The sequence below is a fragment of the Choloepus didactylus genome, chromosome 15 (genome assembly GCF_015220235.1).
Source record: "Choloepus didactylus isolate mChoDid1 chromosome 15, mChoDid1.pri, whole genome shotgun sequence".
Classification (NCBI taxonomy): Eukaryota; Metazoa; Chordata; class Mammalia; order Pilosa; family Megalonychidae; genus Choloepus; species Choloepus didactylus.
In genome coordinates, this window is record NC_051321.1 from 29,813,153 (window position 1) to 29,837,630 (window position 24,478).

Genomic DNA, 24,478 nt, shown 5'->3' on the forward strand with positions numbered 1-24,478 from the left:
AGGTCTCACCCACAATAAATCTGCACCCACAAGAATGGATTAAAAGAACAAGACCATGGCTTTTTCTGGGGTATATAACAGCTTCAAACCAGCACAGGGGGGTAGGTATATGGGGAAAAATTACTGCTAACTAAGGACTGTGGTTAACAATAACTTTTTATATTTTGCAAACTAAGGACTGTGACTAACAGTAACATTGTATATAACAAAGGCACTATGCAAAAGCTGAGCATCAATAATGGGGTATAAGGAGTATGGGATTTTTTTTTTTTTTTTTTTTTTTTGAGCAATGAGAATGTTCTCAAATTAATTGTGGTGATGAAAGCACAACTCTATGATTATTCTGAGAGCCATTGTTTGTACACTTTGAATGGATTGTATGGTGTGTTAATAAAACCATTTTTAAAAAATGCGCCCTGGCCTAGGAATTTAGCATTCTGGCTTCTAGTCTAACTCTTGCTAACTCTTTCACTGTGACATGAAATTGAAGAAGTTAAACCAGAATAACCAGGGATTGCGTTGCATGTTGGCTAAATGACCAGAAAGCAATTGGGAGTGACTTGGGTGTGTCTCTGAGATGCTCCTGACCCTCCCCACCCCTCACTCCTGCTCATACATAGTTTCCTTACCTGATGCCCAAATGCCCTTTTAAAAGGGTCACATCCTTTCACTCCATGCTTAGAGGGGACAGTTACACTCTGCCCCCTGTGAGTGGTGTAGATGATGGGCAAGACAATTACCTGCACCCAGGTTTTAATAGATGTGAGAGAGCAAGAGAGCAGGAAGAAGGCCCTGGGCCTTGTGGCTTTCAGTCTGGCTGTCACACGGGGTACAAGGCAGGGAGTGGGGGAAAGAGCAGTTGGTTGGGGGGAGGCTAGAGAGTTCAGGGCCAAGGCCAGGCCATGCAGGTTCACCTGGGCCAAATTAAGGGGTGAAGGTTTTACCCTATGTGTAGTGAAAAGTCCCTGAAAGGTATTAGGCTAAGGGGCAGCATGATGAGATTTGTGTTTTGAAAGGATCACCCAGGCTAACATGTATCAGATGGGGGACTGGAAGGTGTGGGGGTGGGAGAGCAAGCCCACTGGGAAGACTGGGCAGGCATGGGGAGAGAAGAAGGTGGCTTGGCCCAGGCTGGAGCAAGGGGGATGGAGAGAAGTGGTTAGATCTGAGACATATTTTAGAGGAGCAGTCCAGAAGCCTTGCTGATGAATTGGAGATGGGGTGAGGGAGAGGTCAGGGATGACGATGCCCGTGATTCTGCTTGGGGCAACCCTAGCCAAGACAGCAGAACCAGCATTTCCCAGCCTCCCCTCCCAAATCTTACCATGTGGACTTCATGCCTGGGGGTGGAAGGCAATGACTTCCTCCCTCCTCCCTGAGACAGCTGATGCTGTTGGCCCATATGAAAGATGCTTTGTAGTGGGCAGTTGCCTCCACCAGCCTGTCTCCAAGAGCCTCTGGGCACTAGACACTGATTTCTGTGTCCAGGTTTCTGTGGAGGTTAGGAAAGGGCAGCATGGATGGTGGAGATGGAGGAAGAACACTGAGGTCCATTGAGAGGGAGCTCAGGGACCCCCCCCCACACACACATACACACACACACCTTAGGTGGTGAGGGCGGCATGTAGCAAACCCCCGCAGTGTCCTTGGCATGCTCCCCCACTGCCCTCCAAAGTCACCCCAAAGACTGGACCCAGGCCCAAGGACAACACTCCAAGCCAGAGCTCTTCCACGGCAGGGTCTGAGTTGACTCTCAGAGACGCGCCCTCCCCGTGTGAACTATGCACCATTCATCCAGGGCTGCCCAGCATTGAGCAATAACGGTCGTTCCGGGTCCCAAAAACACCTCCTCCCCCTTCACCTCCACAGTTCCAGGGACGATGTCCAGTGAAGAGGCCCCAAGAGGCCAGGCCTCCTGGCCTCCAGACCACAGTCAGCCTGAAGGGACTGGCAAGGCTTGAAGATGCAGTCTGTTCATCTGAACGTACCTTCAGAAGGCAAGGGAAGCAGTGAATGGAGTGGGTGGGGATTGGCCGGCAGAACTAGCCCATCTCTACCCTTCTGGCGCAGGTAGGCTGGGAGAGGTCCCTCCAGGCTTCCGCTGCTGAGGTGTGGCTTGTGTGAGGGGTAAAGGGCTAGAATTTGTTTCCCCAGGCCAGAACACAAGGAACCAGATTTCACCTCATAGTGAAAAAGAATGTGGGGAGATCTCAGGGAGAACTTACAGGGTCAAGGACTTCAGGGTCAACTTCGAAGGTTGCATCATCAAAGAAAGCTGAGTAACCTCTCAGCTTTGCAAGCCCCAGAGTGTCATCATTCTGAGTTGCTGGCTTTAGAGTCCAACAGATCTGGGTTCAAACCTGGACTTTCTACTTGGTACTAGTTGTCAGACTTGAAACTCTGCTTTGTGCATGGTGGAGGCAGGTAAACATTGTATTTAAGCACCGGAAGGCTTCGAGTCAGACAAACCTGGAGTTCAAATCCGGACTCAACCTTTTGATAGCTGTATGCCCTGGGCCACTTTTACTCAGCATCTCTGCCCCTCCATCCTAATCCTTATCTCTAAAATACCTCCAAGTTAAGAGAATCAAGTGAGCTGCCATCTGCAGAGCACACAGGAAGCACTCACTATGCAATGGTAATTTGGCGGTTATTGATGTCAGGTGCAACACAGAATGGCCAAACCGTCACTCTGGGATGGTTTGAACGTAGGTCTCTGAATCCTTTCCAGGAGTGAGGTCTCCTTGTGCACTTCAAGGTCTGCTGCTTAAAATGGGGTTCACACATCAGCAGCATGGCCTCTGGGAGCTTAGTGGAAAGGCAGTCTTGCCCCCTCCCTAGACCTACTAAATGAATCATAGTCTGCATTTTAACAAGATTCTCAGGTGATTTGCCTGGCAAAGTTTCAGAAGTGCTGGCTCTTTGTCTTTAGGACTTTCTTGATGTTTGGTGATGCTCTCTCTGTCCATTCACATATGTAAACCACTGACTTGTGTCGGTGAATCAGTTTCTGATCCAAAGTTGAGGTGCATGGGGGAGACAAGGTCGCACGTCTCCCCACGTTGAGGGCAGCTGTTCCTTGGCCTCGTGTCCCTACACATACCTGAGCTGCCGCCTCTTTCCAGTGGGATAGGGGCGCAGGGATCCCCTGTTGCTAGCTAGCAGGAGGATGCTCGGTCCCCAGTCACACTCCCTCATTGGGATGCAAGTCAGAATGTTCTCTCTCTCCTCCCTTCCAAGAGAGGCTGAAGTTTTGGACAAAGGAGATTGCTGTGGTTTTTACTTCAGAAGTCTCTGGTTGGAGATGGCTCATTGAACCCTCTCTGGTTTTAAAGAAAGCAGGTCAGGAATATGTCTAAAACCTATTGTGTTCAATTATGTTACGCTGCTAGGAAAAAGAAAAGTCTTGAGTTTATTTTAAGGAGTCTTCGGCAAAAAGTTTAGGACAAAAAAATAAATAAACTGAGATTTTCAAGGAGCATCTTTTGCCCTTGTATATGATATAATTATTACAGACCTGAGCTTTAAAATAAAGCTGCAAAGGGAGGGGAGCTGAGAGGGATGCGGGAGGGGAATGTGACGGCCGGGCCACTCATTTGTGATTAGCATGTTTTTCACTCCCAGTCTATTTATTCTGATCCTAAAGAAGAATTTACAAGGTTAATGGTAGTCGGCAAAGGTGGTTTAAGTAATGCCTGTGCAACTGGCAAGGCAGTTCTCTTTTGACAGAAAGACATACTCCTGAAAGAGAGAGAACACAACAGCTGTTCTCGGTGATAACTTGTGTTGAATTGGCTGTAGAAGAAAAGTTGCAAGCAGCTTTCTGAGGGACTGTGGATGAGGCCATGAATTTTTAAAAGATTAAACAATTGTAAATGAGAGAAAATTGCTGCCTCGGGACTATAACTTCTATTTATTAAACACATACTCTTGCCAGATATTGTGCAAAGGGCTGCATGTGTTTATATTCTTATTTAATTATAACCACCACAGTTTACAGATCAAAACTCACAGGCTGAAAGGGTGCATGATTTGCCCAAGGCCACTCTGCTAGTAAGAGGCAGCGCTGGCATGCAAACCAGGTCCCTCCACTTCTAAGCCCAAACTCCTGACCACTGTTCTCTATGTCCTGGAAGCACTTGCAGCGGAGTGGGATTGACCAAAACTGTACTGTCTGGAGATTATCAGTTGAGATTCAGTATGTGATGGCTCTGTCAACTGCACCAGGATTTTTACATTTTTAAAGAAATTTGCTTCATGATTTGAATCATATTTTCTTTAAAATACACATCAATTAAAGGTTCATTGATGCTGTTCTTTAAGTGTCACATTCCTGTGGTAAACTTACCTTACACTTAACCTAGCCAACGTTAAACTGCCACCTAGTGGCAGATGCTGGAATTGTAGGCGTAGTGTCTGAAAGGAACCGACTGATTTCTGGAAGGCTGGCTTTGGAAACCTAAACCTATAAAGTAACCATGTAGGTGACAAACATCATAGATACAATTTCCTAAACCAAGAACCAACAGGGAACTAAAAACAAGGAAGGAGGCAGTCTTACTTTACCTTTGCTTTTCTATGTGACATTAAAACCAAGAAGTTTTTATTTGGGGCACCAAATAGAATCTTAGGAAATATCACATGGTTTCATCTGTTCATTCCTAAAACTTGGTGAAGCAGGAATTCTGGGCCAGCTTTGCTGCCCCCCGGTTTCTTTTGCGGTTCCTGACAGCACCTCCTCTAACATGTGCGATCTAATAGATTTCTACCTGTTCATTCCAATTCCCCCATAAGGAGGACAGGTCACATGTCTCCAAGCCTGTGTTCCTCTGTGAAGTTCAAGGATTGGACTTGATACTGTCTCAGTTTTCTCCCAGTCCCAACATTTTGTGATCCAAAAGCTATTAAGATCCAAGGAATAAATGCCTGTGGTGGAATATCATTCAAAAGAGAAAACATTTTAGGGGAAGAGGGGTCTTCTAGGCCCTTCTCAGATCCCACCACACTGGTAAAATGTGGCTGCCTCTGTATAAGGCCAGCTTTGTGCCCTTCCCCACCCCTGTTCCCACCGCCCGTTTCCCTTGGAAGGTGTAGAAAGCCCCCTTGTCTTAAATGTTTCCCCTTAAAGGGCTCCTGCTGAAAGACTGCACACACAGCCAAGACTTTGACCTTCACCTTTGCCCCAACTAACTTGGTAAAAGAGTTCTTATCCTCCCTCTCTAGGTTTTGGGGGGATGTCAGCTAGGGTTAGCAGGAATTCAATGAAAATATAAATAGAAACGTGGTTTATAAATAACACTGCTCCAAAATATCTGGAGGCACAAATACCAGCAGGGCGGCAGACAGTCACAAATCACGAAGGCTGGACAGTGAGTGCACATTACACTCCACTGCCTTAGTGTCCCTCGGGATGCTTCAGCCTTGCCAGTGGGGCCTGAGAAACCCTGAGCACAGAAATGCCCTCCTTGTTTGCTGCTCTCACTCCCATCTCCTGCTAAACCTTCTCTGTGGACAGACGCATGTGGTAGAGCAGAGTAACACTGCCTGGAATCAGACCTGGCTTTTAGCCCCAGCTCTGGGGAAATTCAGAAAATATCTCTGAGTTGCAGTTTCTTCATCTGTGGTCGAGGGGCTTTAGAAAACTGGAGTTCTTGAAGAGCAGGAACCATGGCTCATTTTGTCTTATTTAAGAGAATGGAGTCCAGGGCCAGTTGCCTGGGTTCAAGTCCTAGTCCTGCCCCTTCCTAGCTGGTTGACCTTGGGAAAGTTACATAACCTTTCTATACTTCAATTTCCTTGTTAAAGAGGGGGAGGGTAACAGAATCTAATTTGTTGAGTTGCTGTGAGAATTGAGTTAATATCTTTAAAGTGCTTGAAACCATGCCTGGCACATGATAAATGTACATAAATGCCTATTAACTGAAAAAAACACATCTGCGTGTTCAGTTCAATAATACATAGAGTGAATGAATGAATGGATACCAGATCTGCCTGTCTGGCAGTCTGTAAAGGGAATTCAACAAGATTCTGTGTGAGTTCTTTCTATGCCACAAAATGCTGTACAAATGAAAGTGGGCTTATTATTCTTACTTACGGGGGTGACAGTTTGGCAGGGGCCAAGGTAGATTTCCTCATTATCCCCGTTCGTCATCTCTGCCTTGTACATACTGTGTTTCTTTGGCCTTGGAGAAATGCCTGGAGCTGAGGCATCTTGGCGGTTTGGGAAAAGTGCCTTTTCCGATGCAATGTTCTGCTGTGGTGCCAGCCTAACACCCCTCTCCCCTTCTTAGCATTAGGCCCAGTTTTGGGGTAGTACCGAAAAGACGAAGTTCTTCTCAGGCAAAGTAAATTCTTAAGCAGACACCAGTGCAACTTTAAATAAATTAAAGAAACAAAGAAAAGAAAACCCACGCCTCCCAAAAAAGGACCCTGGAATGGATAAAGGAGGAAATAAGTAGAAAACACTGAACTAGGTGTCGGGTGCCTGGATCCTAGGCCCAGGGTTGCCTCCATTTAGCTGTGTGGTGAGGGCCAGCTCCTCAGCTCTCCAAGCCTCTCCAGAACTGTAAGGTGAGTTAGATTATTAGATTAGCTCAGCACTTCTCAGCCTCAGAGGTATATGAGAATCACTTGGGGGGCTTATTAAAAATGCAGGACTCTCTACCTGCCTCTGCCCCTTCCATTCTAATGCAGGGTATCTGGGTAGATCCCAGGAATCTGCATTTGTAGTCAACATCCCAAGAACCTCTGATACAGATAACCCAGAGACTCTCCCTCTCATAAACAATGCTGGGCATTGTATTAGTTACATGATGCTGTGTAACAAATGACCCCCCCAAAAATTAGCAGCTTAAAACAGCAATAAACAGTTTCTATGGGCCAGGAATTTAGCAACAGCTTAACTGGGTGATTTTGAATCAAGATCTCTCATGAGGTTGTAGTCAAGATGTCAGCTGAAGGCTTGAGTACAAGATGTCTCGCTCATGGGCTGACAAGTGGTGCTGGCTGTCAATAGGAGGCCTCAGTTTCTTGCCACATAGACCTCTCCGTAGGGCTCCTTGAGTGTCCATACAACTTGGCAGTTGGCTTTCCTCATGTAAGTGATCCAAGAGAGAGAGCAAGAAGGAAGCTGCAAGGTCTTTTTATGACTAGCTTTGAAAGTCAAACACCAACATTTCCGCCATATGCTATTGGTTCCACAGGTCAGCCCTATTCATAAGGGAGGGGACTCTACAAAAGCGTGAAGACCATGAGGCAAGAATCACTGGGGTCCATCTTGGAGGCTGGTGTCCACAGGCCCTCCTGAGTCCTCAGTTCTATGAAATGGTTTCAGTGAGCTGCAGTTATTGTGTTAGGATTGGGGTAGAAATTAGTGAAGGTAGGACAGAGAGCTGAGTTGAGAACCTGAGGAATGTCATCTGTAAGTACAGAGGTGGTAACATCCACCCCAGAACCAGGCTCAGCTAGACCAAGTGCCTTTCTGTGTCTGGCTGCTAAGATGCTCTGTGAAGCTGGGCAAGGGATGGCCCTCTGGGAGCTCAGCTCTGACCTCAGAAAATGAGGGGGCTGGACATGGTACCCTCTGGGGTCTCCTGGTTTTCACCCTATGATTCAGTTGGGCTGTGATCAGTGTAGACACTGGTGAGAGCAAATGTTTGAGCTTGTGCTATGTGGCCCTGGGGTTAAGATCTGAGGAAGAAAGGCTTCAGGCTGGGTCTGAAGGTGTTTGTGTCCCCTCAGGTCAAAATTGTGTTCCTTGGCATCAAAGGCACAGGAACTCAGGTGTGTATTTCTGAAATAGCCTTTGGGTGGTTCTGCTTTGCTTTGTGTAGCCTGTGTGATCAATCCTCTCTTAGGTCTTCCTAGTAACCTCCAGCACACTTTCACACATACATACACACGCACCCCACTCTGCAGCAACACTGAACTCGCTGCAGCTTCTCAGATGTGCCATGGTCTTTCTTTCATCTCCAGACCTTTGCTCGGGCTCTTCCCTCTGCCAGGAACATTCTTCCCACCCCCCCTTGCCCAGCTCACTCCTACCCTTCCCCAGGCCTATCTCTCCTCCTGTGTGTGCTCCCACAGCTTCCCGTGTGGCCCCCGTCATAACTGATCACACGCCCAGCTCACTTCTACCCTTCCCCAGGCCTGTCTCTCCTCCTGTGTGCTCCCACAGCTTCCCGTGTGGCCCCCGCCATAACTGATCACACGCCCAGCTCACTCCTACCCTTCCCCAGGCCTGTCTCTCCTCCTGTGTGCTCCCACAGCTTCCCGTGTGGCCCCCGCCATAACTGATCACACGCCCAGCTCACTCCTACCCTTCCCCAGGCCTGTCTCTCCTCCTGTGTGCTCCCACAGCTTCCCGTGTGGCCCCCGCCATAACTGATCACACGCCCAGCTCACTCCTACCCTTCCCCAGGCCTGTCTCTCCTCCTGTGTGCTCCCACAGCTTCCCGTGTGGCCCCCGCCATAACTGATCACACGCCCAGCTCACTCCTACCCTTCCCCAGGCCTGTCTCTCCTCCTGTGTGCTCCCACAGCTTCCCGTGTGGCCCCCGCCATAACTGATCACACGCCCAGCTCACTCCTACCCTTCCCCAGGCCTATCTCTCCTCCTGTGTGCTCCCACAGCTTCCCGTGTGGCCCCCGTCATAACTGATCACACACCCAGCTCACTCCTACCCTTCCCCAGGCCTATCTCTCCTCCTGTGTGCTCCCACAGCTTCCCGTGTGGCCCCCGCCATAACTGATCACACGCCAGCACAGTGCCCGTCCAGCTGCCTCTTCTTCATTAGACTGTCCTCTGTGAGGACTGGTGTTCTGGTTTACTAGAGCTGCTTAAATGCAATATACTGGGAATGGATTGGCTTTTACAGTGGGGGTTTATCAGTTCACAAACTTACAGTTCTAAGGCCATGAAAATGTCCCATTTAAGGCATCAATAGGATGATACCATCTCTGAAGAAAGGCCGATGGCATCTGGGGTTCCTGTGTCACATGGGAAGGCACATGGCCCGAGTCTGCCGGGCCTCTCCTGGGGTTAGCTTCTGGTTTCCTTTGCTGTCTCCAAAATGTCTCTGGGCATCTGTCTTAGCTTCTCTCTCTCAGCTCTTAAGCATCCTATCTTGTTTCTCCCAGGGCGTTTCTCTCTAAGCGTCTCAGAGTCCCCTCTTAGCTTTTCTGGGGCAAACTCTGGATTTCATCTCTTAGCTTCTCTCCTGGTTCTGGTTTCAACAGCTGTTTCCAAAATGTCTCTGGGCATTTTCTCTCTAGTGTCTCGGCTTTGTCGGCTCTGAGCTCTGTCTCTCTCTCTGAGCTCTCTTAAGACTCCAGTAAACTAATTAAGACCCACCTTAAATGGACAGGGTCACACCTCCATGGAAATAATTTAATCAAAAGGTCCCACCCACAACTGGGTGGGTCACATCTCCATGGAAGCAACCTAATCAAATGATCCCACCCTCAATAAGTCTGCCCACACAAGAATGGATTAAAAGAGCATAATCTTTTATGGGGTTCATAACAAGATTCAAACCAGCATAACAGGGACCATGTCTGTATTCACATCCCAGCCACTTGGGAGGTGCTGAGTAGTTATGAGTGAATGAATGATGCATGCTGACTATGATCATGGAGTTGGGGTGGGGTTGGCCAAGGGATACATCTCCATGGGTACAGGGAAAGAAAGGAAGATAGCAACATACTAAGAGCCTAGGCACTTACAGATTGCCTAGAGAAAGAGACATGACACATCACATCCCAGCTCCACCACTTACTAGGCGTGTGACCTGAGGCAGGTCCCTAACTTTTTTCACCTTCAGTTTACCCAACCTGTAAAATGGAAATAACAACAGAATTTGAATCATAGGTTGCTGTGAAAATTAAATATAAAGTACATAGCACAGTGCTTAGCATGTACCAAGCAGATAATCAATGTTACGCAGTATTAGTAATATCACCATCCTGGTAGGAGGTGGAACCTCAAAAAGTGCTGCTGGGAGGTTGAGGAACAGGCTGGGCTCAGTTCTGCCAACAGAACCGAAGCTCAAGAAAAAGCAGACTGTGGGGGACAGTGTCCACCCCAGGAGAGCCAGGCAAACTTCCCTCTGGCTGGCACTGCTGGCCTGTAGTTATGGGGCCGTTTTCCAGTCACTGGCTCGGGTCTCTGCGTCCTGCGGTTTTTCCTCTGCTTCGGAGCATGGACGAGCGCCTTTCAGCATCACCCCTCTGAACGAGGGCTGCCCTGTGTCTGCCCCACAGCTTCTCCATCATGCTGGCCTTTCTTCTGAGCCCCAGAGGCCCTGTACCCCTGACTGGCACCCCGGACTGAGGGCAGTGCTACAGGCAGAGGCTTCCAGGAAGCTCTGCCCAGCGTCCCACTGTCCCCTTGCTGGAGGGCAGGCGGCCCTGAGAGGGAGGAGCTGAAGCTGCAGGGCCTGAATGGGGCCCTTATTCCTGTGCTCCCACAGGGAGGGTGCTGAGCCGCTGCTCACCACACCCGCCACACCCACACCCACACCCTCACCCACACGGAGCCGGCGCCAGGTGGCTTGGCCCTCATGCCAGGCTCTGAGTTAACCACACTCTCAGGCCCACTCTGTCTGGGCCCCCGAGGGCAGAAGGCAGCTATGGGGAGACCCCCACCCCCATTACCCGGCCCCAGCCCTGCTCTGGGCCAGCAGACATCAGAGAGTGAGAGCAGCTAGCTGCTTTGCTAGTGCCCTCGGGTGTGTGTGTGTGAGAGACGTCTAGAATGAGACTGTGTGAATACGCACACTCACACTCATATACTCACTCAGCAGATATCGGCTGGGTGCAGCTATGGGCCTGTCCTTGTGCTGGCGTGGAAGATTCAACAGTAAAGAAGAAAAACACTTCACTGGCTTCAAGGAGCTTCTTTTCTGTGCAGTTGATAATCATACAAAGAGGCAGATGAGTGACACCATTACCAAGTGCGGTGATTCTAGGAAGGAAACAGGGCCGGGAAAGGGGTCCGGAGAGGCCCCCCGACTCACAGTGTCATTGGCTCTGGCCGACATGGCTGAGCCTGTAGTTACAGGACCATTTTCCAGCCCTGTGAGGTGACCTTTATGCCGAGATTTAAAGGACAGAAGGCGTCAGCTGTGCCAAGGGTAGAGGGATCAGTGTCCTGGGAAAGGGGACAGCATGCACACAGGCCCTGAAGTGTTTGCGGCATGGCTGGCCCAGCAGGTGAGGGGGCAGAGTGATGGGAGCTGGTGAGAGAGGCAGGAGCGGGCCAGATCTCGCAGGGCCTCGCAGGCCACAGACAGGAGTTTAGGCCTTATTCTCAGTACAACTGGGAAGTCACCGAAAGGTTTAAGCAAGGGTTACAGTTTAAGAATATTATCATGGCTCCTGGGTAGAAAAATGGATCGGAAGTGGGGCTGGGGAAAGGATTGGGAATCAAGACAGACTAAAGGTGGCTGTACAGTTCCTACGGCCACGCCCTTCTCTATAACAATAGGCATCTTTTACTGAACCCCTCCTGGGCGCCTGACACTGTGCTATGCTCATCCCGTGAGCTGTTTCTAATCTGTATCCCAGTCCTATCATCCCATTTGACATGTACGAAGGCTGATGCTCAGGAAGATTAATGTATGCAGGACACAGTAGTTTTAACAGCCAGTGTCTATGGACTCTCCAGCCAACATGCTGATCCCACTGCCTCAAGCTAGGTGGACCAGATTTTTTAATTTTTTGGCCTTCCCACTGGTTCAAGAATAGAAAAACACTGCTGGCTGGTGAAATCAGACCCAGTGTGCTGACTCTGAAGGCCAGTGGTCCACGGGCCTTCAGTCTTTGCCACCCATCTACCATTGGTTCTCGTCTTCAGTGGTTTTGCCACATGCCTTCCGGGGTATGTGCAGTGCCATCCAAGCTAGGCTCTGGATGCGACCACAGCCTCTGCCCTCAGAGTGGAACCCAAGTGGCATTTGTCCTCAGCTTGGCCACTTTATTGCTATTTTTATCACAAATTCCTCTCCTTTCCTTGGGGATAAGGGCTGCCAGGGGAGGCTGGCCCAGCCCACGTCCCTGCCAATCCACAGTGCCATTTTGGCCAACGTCATCCTCTGATTTGGTGTCTATTGGGAATCCCTAGATGCTTACAAGCGAGACATTAAGACCTGAGTCTGTCTTACCAAAGTAAGATCTTTTCACGAATGAAATATCTACAGTCTGTGTCAGGACTAAAGATCAACCCTGGACATTCTCCCAAGCAAGGGAGGACAAAATGGCAAACCCAGGGATTTTGTTTCTGTTTACACTTTTCTTCCCAAAGCTAATCCTATAGATAAGCATTTAGTCCTTACCTACAACAAATAATAAATTAAAAGTTTGTTCATGTTTCAAGAAAAGGCATCTCATTCTAGGGATCCAGAATTACTACACATTGAAGTTTGCTGCAACTTGAATCTCAAGTCATAAAGCATGTGTTTTTTAAATAAACCCTGATAAAATAATAGTAAATATAGCTGTAATCAGTGCCTCTTCTCTGCTGTAGATATTACACAGTCATTCTAGAGTTGTAATATACGTATCATTACAGAAATACTAACAAACCCCATCTACTCTTCTAAAAACTGTTCTGGCATGGCAAAAGGCTTCTGGGGTATAGGTGATGTTCTGTTGCTTGATCTGCCTGCTGGGTTACATGGGTGTGTTTGGTTTGTGAAGATTCATTGAGTTGTAATGTGCATGTGCACTTTTCTCCATGTGTGTTATATTATACCTCAATGAAAAGTTTAAAAAAAGAAAGAAACACAATCAAACTGTTGTTCCGGTCCCACGACTTGGTAAGGCTGTTCAAAAAGTCTTCAATCCCGTTTGGTTCAGCAAAAATGTATTAGTACCTATCACATCTGAGGGACTAGGTGCTTTATCCTTAGCAGACACCCGTAAATCCCATGTGACCCCACTGGACACAGAGGGAAAGAAAGATTTTGTTCCCTCAAGCCTGGCTCTGTGCACTGGGCATGGGAACCCAGCCAGAATTTGAGAGAACATCATTTTTCCCTGCTATCCTTGCGGATTCTTAGTGTAAGCATGCTGCAGCTGCAAAAAAATTAAGGTTTTAATCTATGGCGAAACCCCAGTGGATTTTTGCAAGTTTCTCTGAGTGTGGGAGGGGATGGGGAGTGCCTGACTGAGAGCCTCCTAAGTGAGTCATCCTAGAATGCCCCAAGGGGGGTGGAGGCGGTAAATAATCTAAATAATCGGCCACCTCTTCAGTGTGGCACGTTCTGGCTCTTTGAATTAGCTGATGGAGGAGCAGCCCTCAGAGGAGAAGTGGGAGCTGTACGGGAGGCTGAATCAGGAAAGGTTACTGTAGGCAGTTGTGGGGGGGGGGGGTGTTAGTTTTTGACCTTAGTTGGGGAACCATGTAGATAGACTGGGTGCTGCACCTGGGAAACACAATGATGCTTGGATTCCTTGTGGCCAGCTTGGAGACACACAGGGCAGGTCAAACACCCCCCATCCCCACCTCCTTGACCCGGTGTTGTCAGTTAATGAGTGATTGCTTTTGTTCAACATTTGTTATAAGCTGGGAACTGTGGTAAATGCTTTTATACAGTGGCTCATTGTCTCTTCACAATAGTCCTTTGAGGTAGGCATTATTATTTTGTGGTTTGAGGAAATGGAGATTCAAACAGGTTGTGACTTCCCCCTATGTCATGCAACAGTAAATGGCAGAGCCATATGTACTAACCAGGACTCTCCTGGTTTCAAGAAATAGACCCATGCCCACCTGGCTTAAGGAAAAAAGGGAAATTTATGGGGTCACATAATGAAAGCTCCAGGGGTAATGGCTTCAGGCATGGCTGTCTCCAGGTGACTGTATTACTTTCCTAGGGTTGCCATAACACAGTAGCACAAACCTGGTGGCTCAAAACAATAGCTGTGGAGGCTCATAGTCTGAAATCAAGGTGCTAACAGGGCCATGCATGCTCCAAACACCTGAGGAGCAGAATCCTTCTTTGCCTCTTCCCAGTTTCTGATGGTGGCTGGCAATCCTTACATGTCAAGTCTTGTAGCTGCATAATTCCAGTCCCCGCCTCCAATTCACATGGCCTTTTCCACCGTGTCTGTGTCTCTTCTCTTCTGGTGAAGACAGTGGCCATATTAGATTATGGCCCACCTTAACTCACTATGACCTCAACTTAACTTGACATCTGCAAAGACCCTAGTTCCAAATAAGGTCACACTCACAGGTACTGAGGGTTAAGACTGCAGCATATTCTTTGGAGGAGATGCAATTGAACCCACCACAGGGACCAAATCTTGTGTCTCCCCAGCTCTCAGCTTTGCTTTCCTCTTTGTCTATGTCATTCTCAGGCAGGCTTCCCCCAAATGGTGGGGGAGATGCACAGAGATGCCCCCTAGCAGCTTGGGGCCCCCATAGAAAAGGAGCACCTCTCTTCCCAGTGGTTCCATCAAAAGTCCTAGGCTGATTCTCACTGGGCCATCTTGGGTAACATCCGGATTAGTTATTCCTGGTGTGGGGGTTGAGATCAGCCTCTCTGAAATCACACAGTCAGAGAGGGGTTGGTCCCCAAAAGAAAATTAGGGCACTGTAATAAAAATAAAGGCTCTCAGGCAAAATCCAAATGCCTGCTATGCTAGACTTCAAGCCAGAGGCAGGTTGTGGTGTAGATCTAAAAGAAAGATTCCTGGGAGCCAGAACTCAGGGCATGGACTCTGGCCCCCTGGGCTGCTGACCTCCCCCATCTGGGCATGTCCTTCCAGAACTTGCACATGGCCCCTGCTCCCAGCCTCAGCTTCTAGGCCACACCCCTCTCCCCTACCCAGATGGCCCCGAAATCTGTTGGCCCAAGTGAAGGGCCAGAAGGCCAGTCCTTACAGGTGAGAAGCAGGATTCAGTGTCAGGACTGTCATCTGAGCTAGGCACCAGGCTGCAGATGGCAAGCTGGGATGTCATCTCATTGCATTCGGGGAACAGGTGGCCTGCCGTCTCCAGGCTGCAGCAGGTCAAAGGTGGCACATTAGCTCCTGCAGGGTAGCACTAGAGAGGCAGGCAGGGGCCTGCCCACCAGCAGGTCAGAGTCGAACGTAGGCAGGGCTAACCCAGTGAAGGCTGGGAGGCCACGCAGACAGGAAGGGCAGCTGAACTCACTCGAGGGCTGGCCCAGCATGCAGGAAGACAGGGAAGGCAGCAAAGGCTGATTTGACCCATTTCTCCATTCTTCTCCCCTCTACCCATCTCTTCCCCTTCCGTCAAAGCCTCTGAGCTCTCCCCTGTAATCAGACCCTGTTCGTTCTCTGGTGTGAATGGTTAATGAAACTCATTGTGCTATTTTCCAGGGAGAAGTTTATATATCTTAACCAAAATCTTAAGTCAAAGAAATTAAATTCTGATCCTGTAGTCTTGGAAGGTTGTTTGTTTGTTTTTAGAGTGGGGTGTTCTTAGGACTCATCCTAGCAAACCCCATGGTATGCTGCCTTTAAACCATGGTTTATTTGTTTTCCATGGGGAAGGACAAGCCATTAGGGGACTCATGCATTAAGTTCTCTCTGCCCTCCGATGCCTAAGGCTCTTTATTTAAGTGTTTCTGTCCTCATCCGTCTCTCAGCAAATATGACAGTTCAAGGCACCTGATGAGGGCAGGTGGACACAGGACTCGTCTGCCAGCCTGGCTCACCTTCACGTATGGGGACCGTGTCCCGTCCTGAGACCTCAGAGAGCAGCTGTACGAGGAGAAGACTGAAGAGGCTAATTCTTTCTCTTCCCTCTCCACAGGCATCTCCCCTGTCCTATCACCATGAGCGTGGGGTGGGCGTGGGGAGTTCTGGTAACCCTCTCATCTTCCCTCTCCTTGGTCTGGGACATTTGTCTTTTCTCCTGGATGCCACATCAGCCAGCAGAGCCCGAGAGGACCCCTCTGCCTGGCCCCTGGCCCATTCACTGGGGCCCTCAGAAGCGCCCAGCTGGCCTCTCCCCTCTGGGTGCTCCAGAGACCCCTGACCCACTCCCCTGTCCCTCCTGAGGGCACCAGGCAGCACCCACATTCATTACTCCAGCATGTGCCAGGCTGTGCATGGACACAAGGAGTACAGAAAATCCCCTCTGCCCTCAGGGCAGTCGCAATCCAGTTGGGACACAAGACTCCATCTGAGTCCTACAGACTCTCCCCATAACTCCCTGCAGTGGGGTGAAGAGTGGCCCCCCAAAAGTTATGTCCAACCCTGCAGAATCCATAAACAGGACCTTGTTTGAACAAAAGGGTCTCTGCAGATGGAATAAGGTAAAGATTTCAAGAGGAGGTCATCCTGGGTTTAGGGTGGGCCCTCAGTCCAGTGGCAGGTGTCCTTATAAGGAGAAGCAGACACCCAGAGGGTACAGCCCATGAAGGCAGAGAAAGAAGGGGTGCTGCTGCAAGCCAGGGCAGGCCTGGGGCCACCAGCGCTGGAGGAGGCTAGGAAGGCTTCTCCCCGTAGCCTTCGGAGACAGCGTGGCCTTGGTTTCAGACCTCTGGCCTCCAGAACTCTGAGAGAATATGTTCCTGTTGTTTTTAGCCACCTGTTTTGTGGTAACTTGTTACGGCAGCCCCCTCTCCTTTCGGTCTTCAGACCCAATTGGAAGGGCAGGGGTGTTCCTCTTGGAGAATAAGGCCTCTGTGGTATGTGGGCCTCAGGTCCCTTCATGGTCTCCCCTGTAGTCTCTTGACCCTGAGGGCAGGCCCTCTGGCATCCAGGCTCTCGGGGCTGCACTGAGGAGAGAGGGCCGGGAGCACTCCCAAGCCCAGGGGCCACTCCCAGGCCCAGGGCTGCCCTGAATGATTGAGGACTAGGCCAGTGACCCTGTGGCTGGTGGCCCTGAAGAGGGCTGCTCCCTACAACTCCCTGGGACAGCAGGGGAGAGAGGCGAGAATGGGGTGACTGCAGAGGGCTCCAGGAGGTTGGTGAACGAGAGAGAGGCAGATATTCAAGAAAGGCTTCGTGGAGGAGGCAGCATGGAAGCCGAGCCTGAAAGATGGGGAGGGGTTTGAACAGGGAGATGGGAGGACACTTAGAAGAGAAACAGACTCCCTTCTGTGACCTTCAAGGTTCCTACACAGTCCCTTTTCTGTCTTCCACCATCTCTGGGTCTCTCTTTCTTCAAGGCCTTGTCTTACCCGAGAGCTTTTCAGGGCTGGCTCCTTCTCCTCCTCAAAGGCTCCACCAAACTTTAGAGAGACTTCCCTGACCATGCTCTTGAGTTCTCCTACCCTCCAGTTGGCTCCTTCACATTACCCTGTTTTATTCTCTTAGTAGAGGGGGGACCAAACTGCTCACGAGGTATGAAAATTGTATACTGTCTCCCTCCCATGCACACCCTCCTCCCTGGTTAGAATGTAAACTTGAGAGCAGGGTCCCATCTGTGTTATTCACTGCTGGGTCCCCAGTCCCTGGAGCAGAGCACATAGCAGGCCCTCCATCAAGACTGTGGATGGATGGATGGATGGATGGATGGATGGAAGGATGGATGGATGGATGGATGGTTGGATGGAGGGATGGATGGATGGATGGATGGAGGGATGGATGGATGGTTGGATGGATGGATGGAGGGATGCATGGGTGGAGGTATGCATGGATGGAAGGATGGATGGATGGAGGGAGGGAGGGAGGGATGGTTGGATGGATGGATGGATGGGTGGATGGCATTTGAAGTGGCAGAAAAGTCAGAGAGGAGGGAGTTATAGAAGGAGTTACAAGCTTCCTCTCAACTTCTCTGGGGCTTTTTCTGTGAGCTCCTCTTAATTTCATGTCTTTTATCTTCTTATAAAGGACTCTAGTAAGAGGATGAAGATGTGAGGTGGGTCACATGTTAGTTGAAATAGCATAATCAAAAGGTCCCACCCACAGTAGGTCTAAACCTACAGGAATGGATTAAAGAACATGATCCTTTCGGGGGTACATACAACCTCCAAACTACCACAGCGTGTACAGCTGCTTGCACCTTGAAGAAAAGAGGCTGCTAACAACATGCCAGCCTGGGCGGATGGAAAGAGGTCCTGAGCCCAGCCTTCCCTTACTATGCTGTAGGTGATGCTCACCCATTTGTAAGGACAACTACCTAATTCACGGAGATGGCTGAAGAACTCTTGGTGGCTGGGCTGGGGGTCCCTGACCAGCGCTGCTGTTCCTGGTGTCCCTGCCCTTCCTGGCCCCGGTCCCTGGACTCCTGCTCAAGGAATCCCCTGTGGATGCCACTTTCCAGAAGGAGGCCTTGGAGGCTGTGGCCGGCCTGGGGGGTTAACCATCTTTTCTTTATTCCACTTCTATCAATGAGAATTAGCCCTTTCCTCATCTCTCACCTTTTTGAAATAATTCCTTCTCTGGAAGCAAAGGCTGACCATCAGGACCCAGCAAGTGCCATTGCGGTCAGGATGGTAGGTGGGAAGGAGGAGATTGGGGGGCTGGGGGCCGAGACCGACCTCCCCCAGGTGATGCCCACCCACTTCTGAGGGTGAACGCCCCCCTGCTGCTCCTGCCAGGGTGGTCTCCTGCTCAGCTAGGGGAGGTGGGCTAGAAGGGCCCTTTAAAGGAGTTCTTCCTCTAGGCCTGGGTCACCTTCCCTCCCCTCCTCAGCTGGCTCAGTTACCCTTTCCCTTGCATCCACCCACTCCCTTGTATCTGACAGGCACCTGCCCCCAGGGCCGCCTGCACACCCTGCCTCGTGGCCTTCCCCACCCTCCACCCTCCGTGGTCCGTGTTTTCTCGTCAGTCAGCCCCCGAGGCTGCTGTTCCCCAGACCTCAGCCCAGCTCCTGGCATGGAGTAGAAGTTAATAGTGCACCCATCACACACAGAATAAAATCCCAGGTCCTCACTATGGCCCTTGAGACCTTACATGATCCGAGCCCATCTGGCTCCATCACCTACACTCCCCCACCTCACTCTCCGAGCTCCAAAACCCCAGGTTGAAATCCTCACTCAGCTACTTCCTAGCTGTGTGACTTTAGACAGTTCTCCAACCTCTCTGAGCCTCCATCTCCTGGGCAAAATGGGGATAATAAAGGTAGCTGCTTTCAAGTTGTCATGAGGATTGAGTGAGAGAATCCTGTGAAAAGCTCTGAGTGCAGGCACTTCCCTTAGTCATCTCCCCCCAGTCCCACACTCCCCCTGTAAAGGAACCTTAGGGCCTCTGGAGGGAGCAGCCCTGTAATCCCAGAGGAGAATGGAGGCCAGGTGGAGGGGCCGCTTCAAGGTCAGGCAGTGACCCTGTGGCCCCGGCAGTGCTCAGCCCAGGGCTCCTGTGCCCAAGACTTGTGCTCTTCTGCTCACCCCACTTCCTCAGCCCGGCGCAGGGGGGAAGGAAGCGAGTTCTCCATTTCCCTGCCTTCACCCTGCTGGGCTTGCTAGTTTTCTTCTCCCCTTTCAGGAATGAGTTAAGTCTTGAGGTCTGTTTCATGCCCCGTGTATAATCCTCCTTATTATGCTTATCATATTTCTAGGGCAGCATCTGAGTGGCTTTGAAGACTCTGGCAGGAGCTGAGCCTCGCTGTAAAAGGGCTGAATTACATTTACAAGAGGCCTTTAATGCCCTGTGGTCTCGGCTTCCTTAATGGGGATTTTCCTTCTTTTTTTTTTCTCTCTCCCTTTTAATACAGTCACTGGTTTGGCTTTCAGAGTGTGGTTTGGATTCCTAACAGAGAAGTCAAGACCATAGAATCCCTTCCAGACCTTTCCTCTCCGCCCCCCAACCCCCAACCCCCCACCCTGGCGACTGCGCCAAAATCCCAAGGAAAGAAAGCTTTGCTCCTTGTCAGGATTCAGCGGGAAGAGGAAAGCCTTGCTGGGACTCCAAAAAATCAACTTATAAATTCTCTTCTGACTGCATCTGAGCAAGCCTTCTGGAAGAGCTGTGAAGCATCAGGCCAGTGACATGGTGGCCTCAATTGCCGAGGGTGGGCTCAAGGAGCAAGGTGTGGGTCTTGAGCTCAGGGACCAACATGGTTGAGGGGTCAGGAAAATCCCTGCCCCCCATCCCCCATCTCATACACCCCCATCCCTCCTTTCTCTGAACCCTCAGTACCTTATGGAGACCTTAACTGTTCCTTAGCTATTGTTTTCTGCTAGTTCTTTCTTTACAACTGGATCAGGAACTAGATACATCATGTTAGAGGATAGATAAGCAGATAGACAGGTGGATAGCTCAGGTATACAAGACTTGATCAGGGGTTTGGCCATCCTTGAGATGGGGGCTTGAGGGGGACCCAATTGCTCTCCCCATTTCCTTTCTTTCCTTTTTGTCCTCCAACAGGATGAGAAAGAGCAGGAATGCTATTTTTGGAAAATGAGGCCCCTGCTCATGCAGATTTTTGGGACCCAGTCCCTTCTGAGGACTCCCCTTTGGCTTCTTCTGTTTCTTAGATAGGTCCTTCAGGATCCTGCTAATACTGCTTGACCACTGGGATCCCTGAGTCTGGGTATCCTCCAGCTCCTGACAGATACCTGGCTCAGGTAGAAGGCTCTGAATTCCAGCCTCAGGGCCATCTGTCATTTTGTCAGTCCTGAGAGTAGGTCTCCTCATGCTGCATGTTTATTTTTACACATCTCCATGACTGCACACATATGCTCCTGCAGTGTGCAAGCAATAAAGCGACAGGCAACCAAAAAAGGGTAGGAGGCAAAGAGGCAAGAAATACCAAGTCTGTGACATCTGCACCCAGGGAAAAGCAGCTGTCTCCAATGTCTTGATAAATCATGTTTTATCTCCTTTCAAAAAGCACACATGGCAGAACCTATTTATCTTGATGACATTGTTCAGTCTGCAAAGTGTTGTCTCTCTGACATAGATCTGGCTTCAAGGAGAAAGGGAGGGAAGGGTGGCTCAAGGAAGGAAAATTCCGGGACAGGAAAGTGAACGAGCCAGCAAGTACTGATTTGATGTTTGTTGTATGCAAAGCCTTCTACTAAGTGGAACACGTGGGGCAGCGAGAAGGAAAGAGCTACAGACCGCAGTGTCAAGTTCACAATGTATTTGGAGAGATGAGAGATATAAATAAGAAACAGATCACACATGACGTGATGCAGTTAGATGTTCCACCGTCTGATTTACGCAGGGCTGGTGACCATTACTTGTGGTGCTGCTGGAGTAGAGAATGGTTGTTGTGGCTGCTTTCAGAGCCCCCCATATCTCCTTGCCATTCTTCTCTACCTGCTAAGGACAACTTACCCAAACAACTGGGACTCTCTACCTGAGGGTTTTGTTCTGGCCATTGGACAGAGTGCCAGAGAATTAATGCCTTCGAAGCAGCCCTCAATGACAAGCAGGGAGTTGGTGGATAGCTACCCCAGCCCCTTATCTTCAGTTGGGATACCTCTGAGGTATAGTCTATATTGTCTCCCGGAGTTCCCCAACACGATTGAGCTCCAGTTGCTCAAGGCGATTAACTGGCTTGATAATATGTCTCTCCTTTCCCTGCCTTACTTTCCCCTCCTCTAACAGTATTTCCTGGGATCATCTCTGAAATAAACAACTTGCACTCAAATCCTTGTCTTTGGGTCTGCTTCTGGGAGAGCAACCTAAACCAAGGCTTTTTTAGTACTTCACTTGGACCTTGACAGAAAAAGCTTGAGTGGATTAACATGCAGTCTACATATTTGTTCACATGCAATGGAAATTATATTAATTAGACTCTCTTTAAGGCAAGTGATGAAAATCCATCTCTGAGTTTAAATAAAGAATTTTATTGTTTTATGCAAATAAAAAGTTCCTGCCAGGAACAGCTGTATCCAGCAGCTCAAATGATGTCAAAGGAATCTAATTCTTGCCATCTTTTGGCTCTGCTTTTCAATCATTCAAGAAGTATTTATTAAGTACATTAATAAATGTGCCAAGCACAGTTCTTTTCTCTCAGTTGGTTTCTTTCTCAGGCAGTAGTAAAGATGGCCACTAGCAGCTCCAGGCTTTCATCCTACCAGCTTAGCAGCCGCAGAAGAAAGAAGGGCCAGCAGAAGTCTCGGGGCTGACCCTCATTGGCCCCTGTTGGCTCCCCTGCCAATCCCTGAGCCAGTCACAGTGACTCTGGTTGGCCAGACTGGGTCCCATGCCTGTCCTCGTTGCTAGGGAATGTGGTTAGCCCCACACAGACCACAAGGACTGAGAATAGAGAGGGGACGTTCTCCAGGGGGAAATCAGATGGGCTTGGACAATAGATGCCTGTCATAGCTGTGCAGTGAGCATTTAACCACACACCAGACTCCACGGGCCCCTGGTGGAAGTGGCCTCACAAACAGCTATAACACACACAGCATGCGGCGAGTGCCTTAGGAATGGACAAAGTGTCGTGGATGTTCTGGAAAGAGAGAGGTGACTCCCAGCTCAGCCATTCAAAGAAGGCCTTATACAAAGGGGGCATCAGCTTTAGACATTGATGGCTGCTGGGTGCAGAAATGTTGGCCTTGAACATCAGTCCTGGGAGTTCAGATTCTAAATTCAACAGACTATAAAAAGACTATGCATTGATCTGTTTGTGATTGAATTTGGCCAGCCTGGAAGAGCCTGCTAGGAAGTTTTGAGGGACTGGCATTTCCTGTGAGCCTTGCTCATACCTATAGAGACGTGTACCAGCCCAGCTGGGCAGCAGCGTGTGTGGCTGGAGGCTGTGTGAACAGAGAGCCTGGGGAACAGTCAGGCTGCGGCAGCCATGCTTCCCTTTGTGTTGGCTTGTGCCCGCCCTGGAAATAGCCACCCTCCTAAACTAAGAATAGGAATTCCTGCCCGACTGGCTGATTTCTTAAGAAGGGATGGGCCTGAAAACAAAACCGGGTATGTGGGTTGGACTGTACTTTGTGTTTACTTGCGAGGTCACTTGAGAGCCGCGCCCACGCTGGGGCATTGATCCTGCCATTAGATCCAGACAAGGTGACTTGGCCAAGTTGTTCATAGAAGCCCAAGATGGCCTCTGGGGCTCCTCGTCTGTCTGAGAGGCCCCGGGCCCTTAGCCTTGGGTGCCTCTTGCCCCCCAGGAGAGGTGACTGCTCCTCTCTAATCTCCTTGACAGTAGGCAGAGGAGGTGGCCCACTAAGGAGCTGGGAAGCCGAGGAAGAAGGGAATGAGAGGGCAGGGTCCCTGCTCCCTGTGGCAGCTTTGCCCGGTATCACCCGGCTCACAAGCAGTTATCTCTCTTCCAGGAAAGATCCTCTTCCGGAGAAGCCACATCCGGGATGTAGCTGTGAAGAGGCTGAAGCCCATCGATGAGTACTGCCGGGTAAGGATGCACTGGGGAGGGGAGGAAGGGGGGGGGTCTGGTCCGTCTGCCTGTCTACGAGTCTGTCCATCTGTGCAGCAAGGCTGTCTGTACAGAGCCGTCAGCGGTCATTTAACAGACACATCCTGTGGTCTGGTGTTTCCCTACCAGAGGGTGGGTGAGGGTGTCCCTCAGGGTGGGAGGGTCACCCTGTGAAGGGGCCACCCTCGGGGGCACGAGGGCCTCAGGCTCACAGCTTAGCGAAGGCTCCTTTCAGGCCAGGTCCGAATTTACAAAGCACTATTTTAAACCACTTCTTCTGGCTCGGGAGCTGAGGGGCCCCTGCTGAAGGGATTCTGTATGTGGCATTTCACTTAGGAAATCTGTTTCCTTAGATTCTCTTTGGGACATTTTTGGAATCTGTTTTGAGTTCAGTAGCATCCAGAATGCACATTTTTTATTCCCATAAATCTTTGTTGATGCACATCTTCCTCTGTATGTCTTTATAGGTGCAAATGCTCACACACACAGGCACACACATACACACACCTACAGTAAAACAGCGAGTGCCAAAGAGCAGGCGGGAGAGCTACAGGAAGGTCATGACCCAGGGCCCATTTGTTTTTCTACTTTGGTTAGAGCCTGGGACCCCTGCAGTGAGAATGAAAAGTGACCGCATTCAGTGTCCTTGGCACATGGCCTCTGACGGCCAGACTGCCTGAGCTCAAACCCCTGACTGTGTGAACATGGGCCTGTCGCTTCACTCCTCCAAGCCTCAGTTTCCATATCTGTACAATAGGAAGAAGAATAGTACCTTCATGGAGGATGGTTGGGAGGATGGAACAGGTCTGAAAAGATGAGCTTTTTGTTGTTACTATTATAAATTATTTTTATTATGAACATTTCAATGTTACTACTGAACACTGCTGGCTTTAATGGAGATGGAATTTCTTAATTCAGGGAAATCTACTATGGCATCTGAATCAAGAATCTTGAGGGAAGGCAAGTGTGGTATGTTTCATCGTGAGTGCTGGTATTGGAGTGAGAAGAGCTGGGGTCAAATCCCAGTGCCCCACTTACTATCTGTGTGACCTTAGGGAGTTGCTTTACCTCTCTGAGCCCCAGTCATGTGTGACATGGAATGAGAACAGCTATCTCACAGGGTTTTTGAAAGCAGGTGAGTGGGAAAATCTATATTTCAGTGTTTTGTAACTTCTGTAATTACATGGAGTTGTTATCCTTAAGGTTTCTTTCTGCTCTAAC

The 24,478-nt window shown here is 49.7% G+C and overlaps 1 protein-coding gene across 1 annotated transcript in view; it reads left to right on the forward strand.

Moving 5' to 3' along the window:
- The window catches only part of SH3PXD2A (SH3 and PX domains 2A), a 246,976-nt gene that overhangs the window by 110,175 nt on the left and 112,323 nt on the right, over nt 1-24,478 (forward strand). Inside the window, 1 exon segment of the mRNA XM_037804143.1 lies at nt 23,160-23,236. Within this exon segment, the coding sequence (XP_037660071.1) occupies nt 23,160-23,236 (77 nt within the window).